Here is a 7,462-nt window from a genome sequence, read left to right as displayed (position 1 = left end):
ATAACATCATATAAATTGAGGCAGTTTGGCTTTTTGTCAACTCCGTCAGAGTTTTTGTGACTCTTACAGTGAAATTGTTGTCAAATCTCACTTAATTGTGCAATTAATTCACTTTAATGTATTTTACATAAATTTAATTACTTCACATGTATCAAGTTTTTCATTTTATTCACTAGTTTGTCAGTTCTGTGTCAACTCCGTCATGCACTGTCAACTCCGTCAGATGGACTTTTTGTTGATTTTGTTTTAAATAATAATTATTTTGTTTCTTGAGAAGCATTTGTCTGTAAAATGAGTAAAAATATCACTAATAGGGTCGTTAAAAAATATTTTTTATTTATTTTTGTCAGATGGTGATGACAAAGTTCTGGGTCGGGTCGATTAAAAACGTAATTTTAAAAAAATGTTGCAACTGGGCGCCTGCACCTTAGCATCTTTACATTTCCTAAACATTATTTGTCATATTTGCATACATAAGGTTGAGAAATAATTTAAAAAAAATATATGGGAAAATTAAAACCCATTTTGTCCCTATTCTCAAGAATCACTGATTTGTGTCTTTCTGGACTTTAATAAATTCTTGCATATTATATGATGTTCTCCACAGGTTGCATTAGAGCCACATTTTAACTGCCTGTATAGGTTTCATTCCCTTCAGAGTTGGGCCCACAAGGTACCTAGGTGCCATCTACATGCAACCTGTGGTGACAATGTCATGGTCAGTTTTTTTTTTTTTTTTTTGCTTGTTTCAAAGTCCCAAAAGACTCACACATTAATCAGATGACTGTCTTGCATAGTTTTTACTAATCTAAAACATATGCGGGCCCCAAATTAATTTTGCTCTGGTTTAATAAACACTAAATGGCCCTGGGCAGATCATGGGTTTCTTTTATGGGTCTCACTTTTGGGTTTAATATAACTTATATCAGAAAACCAGTTAAATACTGTGTAAACAAGGTAACAACTTCAAAATTACACAATCAATCTAGGGCCCATATAGGCCCCACTTTGTACTCAAGAGTTGTTTTGCATCAAATTAGTATCAGCGATTAAAAAGGACCCAACTTACACGATTGAACCACAGCTTGATTCAAAGTTCAAAATGACATTAAAAAGCTGACAATGACTTACACAGGCAGAACCAGTCAACATGTGCATTGGTAGGGGACTTGATGTACCTGAAGACCCATTTGGGTTTATTACATTTAATTCATATCGGCAAACTCAGTCGTACAATCTTTATAGATATAAATAGCAAATAGCCCTGTCATTCCGGTCACATGTGTTCTATTTTTTCCCTTAGATTTCTTGAATCAAGTTGGCAGTTTTACATAAGGTAAATATGTAAACTTGTAATCAGTGCACATATGGGTTCCGTATGCAAGTACTGACTGCTTAATCACACAACTTGCATGAGAAATGTTACCAAAAGTAACAGAATGAAACACCATGATTCAATAAATTATTTCAAATTTATTCTAAGTCCTTCAGCAGCAGAAATATTAGTAAAATAACTAACTATTGACACCTTCAAAAGAAAAAAAATGTATATAAACCCATCGTCCATGAACAGAGCCGTACGACTACGGCCCACCTCCTGAAGCAGAGAAGAAGCTTGTGGCAGGTGTTTCTGAGATGCAGCTGCAACAGTGTGCTGACAGGGAATTTAAAAAAGAAAAAAGAAAATGCGCATTTATGCTGAATTGTTTTCTCTTTTTAAGAATAGATCAGCAGACATACTAAAATGGGGATTGATTCTTTTTTTTTTTTTGATAATTCACTGTAGAAACAGAAATGATCTGTTGTCTGGAAACCTGTCAGGAGGTTTGCTTTTGATGAAATCTGGAAAAGATGAAGTGGTTTTGTGCTTTTTGTTGAAAAAGACAAGAAGGGCTAAATAATTCCATCCCCTCTGAGGGTTTAATCTTTGGAGCAATACATTCACCCGCTGATCATTTTGAAGCAAAAAAAAAACTCTTGAAAGGAAACCGATGTAATAATTTCTGGGGATCAAATTGTAATCTTCACATTTTCATCTCTACCCGTATTATCGTTTTTTTTTTTTTTTAAATAAAATATCACAAAGACATGATAAATTACTGCTGATTTTTTTTTTTTTGTCTTTTTGGGTCATTTTTCACTCCCACTAGAAATCAAATGAGAAACTTTACACCCATTTAATCAGATTTTTTTTTTCCTTCAAGCATTAAAATCTTCTAGTCGTTCTCATTAACCTGCAACACTGAGCCATCTTCAAAAAGGCTTCAAATTAAAAGAAAAACACAAAACAACATTGACTAGCCTTTAAATATGTTCTGTTTAAATACGTAGAACTCGAGTTTCCTTTGCGCTTGTGAAGAAAACACTATCACTGTGGTTCACACGGAAGATTAACGCACAAGCGTAGTAACTGATACTGGTCCTGTTCCGAGTTTTGACCTTGCTAAAATCCAGACACAAACACGGAGGAATGTAAGCCAAAGCAAACAGTGGCTGGTTGGAAGGACGTCTGTTTAGATTCAATAAGATGTCTGACAGTCTTGCTCTCTGCTGACGAGCTGAGCAACTCCAACAATTACTGTTCAAACATGCTGTGTTTGCGCCCCGGGAGTGAACTGGTGTAAGACTTCAGGTTGATCTGTGTGGAGATGGTCAGAGTGGGAGGTGGGCTTGGCTTTCTTTATTCCTTCTGCTAAAGTTCTTTGTGCAGCGGGACGTTTCCCCAGCAGTCACTATAGTATCTCCAAGTCTACGTGGCGAACCTCTGGGTTACGTTGCTGCAAAAGGAAATAAAGACAGTCACAAATCTCCCCCCCTGAAATATTTTCTAATGCACATCAACAAAAAATAACTTCAACAACTTCCTCCCGCGCTACCTTCAGCTCCTTCTCCAGGCGATCCACCTCAGCCCCTAAAGTGTCAATGATGTTCTCGCCATGTTTCAGCATGAAGTTTTCCAACTCTTCAGGTGTTTTCACCTGCTGAATGTCCTGGAGAGACAGAATATAAGCAACGCCATGGCTGAGCGATCCACTTCACACCCTGATGTCTGCAGTAAACAATGCAAACATTGTGACATCAGGCAGTTTTGAGGTAGATTGAAGATTCCCAGATCTATGTTGAGACAATGTGGCAACACCGTTCAGCAGTGTGGTAGAGACTTCTGTCTAGTTAAACACAAGCCGTTCTGAAGTCATTGTTCGATTTTATGTTGAATCTTAAAGGAACAGATTCTTCTTTCAAACTCATGACTGAACAAAGGTCCATTTTTGTTTTCTTTCCCCCCCTCAGTCTCATCTGACATTCTGATTACTCACACTTTTTTGTTTGAAAATTTATAAGGGTTTCCCTCTATTTTTTTTCTTATGTAAATATAAATATTGTCATCTGAATACAAACATTTCTAACTTGACTTATTAAAATGGAATCTCTGTTATCCGGGGAAGTTAAGCTAATTAGTAAACCTCTGGCTAAGACAAAAAATCACCATAAATGTTTACCAAACATGTTTGGCTATCTACGGACAGAAAAACGGGCCATCAAAATCTGTGTCAAACATGAAAGGGAAAAATATGAAAAACCACGATCTTTTTAATAACAACAAAGTGATCTGCTGCAAAAAGAAAGTGAAAGCTTACGTTAAGGATTTGGTCAATGTCTTGTTTCTCCAGATAAGACCGTGTCACCACTCGGCCATCGAAGTCAACTTCAGCCTTGAAGCGCACTTTACTCAGTCCCATATCTGTGGCCTTCACATCATGGATGGCTCTGTGTGCAAAAGATACGGCTGTAAAACCTCAGTACAACGCAGGATTTCTGCCAGGCAAATCACAATCATATGCAGAAAAATATCTGATGACCTATAATTCCTAAAGAAAAGGTCTACAAGGGCTGAATCATATAGCAAAGACAAGCAACAAACAAACTGAAGCTCAGGCGTTGTGTAGAAGCCCCCCGATAAGTCTGGCAATGCTGCACATATTCAGCTAATGCGATGAAGCAAAAGCGCAAAAGACTTCTCTGAGTTCAGCTCACTGAACCATCACCATATAGCGGATACCTGGCTAGAAATATCTTAGATTGATTTCCAGCAAGCATTACTTTTTAGGCCAAACAGCTTTGCTTTTACATCTAATATATTGAACCTAATATATTTCTGAATCAAGATTTGCCTTTGGTGATTTTTGTTAAGTAGAAGAAACACATGGGAAACAACTAATAATCAAACTGAGGGAAACTTTTGCAAATTTAATTTTATATACCCATATATATGCATTTTTTCAATTGTAACTGTAACTGCAGCAGGTTTAAGGTTCGTATGAGTCAGGTAATAAACTGGGTGACTGTGATTTTATGAAGTTGAGCAGAAGGTGCTTTTTATGTCCACTCCTCTAAATAGAGTGGATCATTTGAAGCCTCAATCCACACCACAGTTTGATGTCTTTGACTAAAGGTGGGCTAGTTACATTTGCTTTGACGACATCATTATAAAATTTTAAATCAGATGTTACGATCAGTTTTTCCAACACTTGAGAAACCTTTTTACAGAATACCGTTCTACTTGACTGACTTCTTGGATGACTGCTTTTTACTTCTACTTGAGTAAAAACATGTTGAAGTCGTGTGACTCTTACTTCAGAACGACTTTTTGGGTACTCTACCCACCTCTGCTCTTACCTCACAGCCGGGTCGTTCTCCAGGAACTCTGTGAGCTTCTGGACTTGCTCCGGCTGTATGGAGCGTCCCAGCAGGGCCTCGGTGTTGGTGTAGATCAGGAACGCCGAGACGGCGCCCAGCAACGTTCCCACGCCGAGGGAGCCCAGACTGTCATAGTACGGGTTACCTGGGATAAGGACAGTTCCATGCTGAAGTTTTTTGAACAACAGGAATTCAAACAATGACCAAATGGCTGAGGGTGTTTTATATCCGATATGAAAATCACAATTTGGGGGATGATATATTTGTGTTCACCTGTGAGTGAGGTGAGTCCCATACAGCCAGAAGCGATGATGACCCCCAACACGGCAGCAGCATCTTCCAACAGCACCACGTTGGTGCTGGGGTCTCGACTCTGCATGACTTTACACAGGAAACATAAAGATTTTTACACAGCAGTTCATGATTCACATCATGTTTTCACCAATAAAAACTTTCGGTAACACCGAGATTTAGATAATTGTGGGAATCTGACAGAAACTTGCATTCTTTCACAAAGACAGTTGGTTGTATTTTCTGTGTGTACTAAACAGAAGTCACAACAACAAACTCTTTGTCACATAATTAAATGCGAAATGAGCATACCATATTCATAAAAAGACGTCCCGTGCTTGTGGGCACTCTTCTTTATCTCATTAAATGCAACTAGTAAGGTGGCTGAGAAAGAAAAACAAACATGTTTCAATTCAAACTGTGAAACTTCAGCTAAAAATAATAAAATCTTATATTGTATCAAAACCAACCTCCTTCAGACACCAGAGAGCCCGCTAAAATACAGTAAGCCTGCAAAATTAACATGTGAAACGGTTTCTTTAGTCTATAAATTCTGACTTTAGAGAGTTAAGTTAGTATTAAGTTAATATTAGTTTTCAGAGCAGACACTCACCCAGAGCAAAGACTCAATTGGTTCTGGGTGTAGTAATCCCATAATGCCATGGTACCAAGAGAGACCTGCTCCCATCATAAAAATGCCCACGCCGCTGATGAGGGAGGCGATGTAGCGCATGTTTGAAAAGCCGTACCTGAAACATGGAGTCGAGACTTAGCCTACCAGCGTCTACTCAGTTACAAACACCAGCTCTGTCTGTACATGCAGACCGTAAAGCAAAGTTCCTACAGATCACTCATTTCAAAATTCAACACATTTCCAGACCCAATTAATTTTGAAAATTAATGATCTGCAACAAGTACTGAAACACTCAGCAGCTGGACAGTTGCATTCAAAAGTTCAGGAAAGGTCAAATAAAACTCTTCCGCAATGTTTATACTGCATTTCAGGTACATGCTCAAATGTCCATCAGAAAGTCCAATACTCCTGACTTCTTGTGAAAGTTTCTTTTTTTCACTGTCACTCATTCAGAAAATATTCAAACAGCATATTTTTTTCTAGGGTGCAGACAGAGCATGCTTAGTGTTTCAAGGAATAAAACTCCTACAAAGTATTTACTCTTCACTAACATGGTAACTTAAAATTCTTTAATGGCAGATCAAGAACCACGGTTTTTTTTTTGGTTTGTTTTCGGAGAGGTGTGCTGCTTACGGGTGAATGGCGTCCGGGTTTCGGACAGACTGGCTGATTCCCAGGGCGAGCAGAGCCTGGTTGCAGGTGTCGGCCAGAGAGTGGATGGCCTCGGAGAACATACTGGCTGATCCGGTGTAGACCCAGGCCAGTAGCTTGAAGAAGAAGTTCAAGCCATTGCTGAGGACATAAATAAAATAGAGATTCATGAAGCCAAACAATCAAGTTTTACATATAATTTGCTAAATTACATATATGTACATGTTTTTTTCGAAGAATGCTTTGGAAACTAATCTGACACATCACTGGACCTCTGATGAATTTACTGATTAAATCTTTAGGTCTCGTGCGTCGTCCAGCTTCATGTGACTCCACATGTCCTCTAACACAATCTGACTAATCTAATAGGCAGCAGAGGCTCATGTGACGACAAGTTTCCAAGGTCCCACCCGTTTAAAAACAACCAGATGTATTGTTCTTATTAAACAGGGATATATATATATATTTTTTTTTCCTTCCAATTCACAAATATTAAATTCTATATACAAAGTTTTCAAAAAGTCTGGGCTTTAACATAAAAAAATGTTTTGGAAGGACTCATTGTGATTTACATAATTTGTAATAGATTTGAACTAATTTGTGCATTAGTAAAATACTCAAAAAATGTGCCAGTGATTATGGAAGGAGATAAATAAATGCTTAGGACAACTTTGGGATATAGATATTTTTAGGAACCCCCAATAATGTCTGGAGACTTTCAGTACAACAGGGAGCTTTTTATGCATCATTTGTATACATCAGACTTCTGCACCCAGTTTTTTACCATAATGCTTTCTAAGGATTCGGGGTAACCCTGCAGACTGTAATTCAGCACCTGCCACTGTATGTGCTGCAGCTCAGACAATTCAGTAAATATGAGACAAATGCTCTATGAAAACCACACAAAATTCAGAAACAAGGTGACCTGGTAGGACAATAGAAATAAAACAAAACAACAAAAAGAAAAAAAACTTACATGCAGATGGCCACCATTACCACCTTCCCTGGACCTTGCAGAAATGTCGCCCTCTTGCCAGATCGGGGCTTAAGAAAGAGAAAAAATAATAAAAATACAAATGGTTTTCAAGGGATGATCTCGACATACCTGGCATGCCTATTATAATAACAATATCAATAATATCAATGACGATATTAGACATTTTAAATAGTATTCTGTCATTGGGGCAT

At 38.0% G+C, this 7,462-nt stretch overlaps 1 protein-coding gene across 2 annotated transcripts in view; it reads right to left on the bottom strand.

The window, feature by feature from the left end:
- Window positions 1-1,714: 1,714 nt before the first annotated feature.
- The window catches only part of slc30a9 (solute carrier family 30 member 9), a 13,338-nt gene continuing 7,590 nt past the window's right edge, over window positions 1,715-7,462 (bottom strand). For both annotated transcript variants that reach the window (XM_015016997.1, XM_015016996.1), the window contains exons 9-18: window positions 7,251-7,318; window positions 6,257-6,415; window positions 5,603-5,738; window positions 5,460-5,499; window positions 5,302-5,373; window positions 4,972-5,079; window positions 4,678-4,843; window positions 3,639-3,768; window positions 2,877-2,990; window positions 1,715-2,777 (exon numbers count right to left, since the gene is read on the bottom strand). In XM_015016997.1, the coding sequence (XP_014872483.1) occupies window positions 2,733-2,777; window positions 2,877-2,990; window positions 3,639-3,768; window positions 4,678-4,843; window positions 4,972-5,079; window positions 5,302-5,373; window positions 5,460-5,499; window positions 5,603-5,738; window positions 6,257-6,415; window positions 7,251-7,318 (1,038 nt within the window). In that variant the 3' untranslated portion in view covers window positions 1,715-2,732. The remainder of the gene's footprint in view (window positions 2,778-2,876; window positions 2,991-3,638; window positions 3,769-4,677; window positions 4,844-4,971; window positions 5,080-5,301; window positions 5,374-5,459; window positions 5,500-5,602; window positions 5,739-6,256; window positions 6,416-7,250; window positions 7,319-7,462) is intronic.

Source organism: Poecilia latipinna, unplaced genomic scaffold (genome assembly GCF_001443285.1).
Source record: "Poecilia latipinna isolate Pla-1442-1.1 unplaced genomic scaffold, P_latipinna-1.0 Scaffold2089, whole genome shotgun sequence".
Lineage (NCBI taxonomy): Eukaryota > Metazoa > Chordata > Actinopteri > Cyprinodontiformes > Poeciliidae > Poecilia > Poecilia latipinna.
The sequence above is the reverse complement of the archived record's forward strand: the minus strand, read 5'-3'. Positions and strand labels throughout refer to the sequence as shown.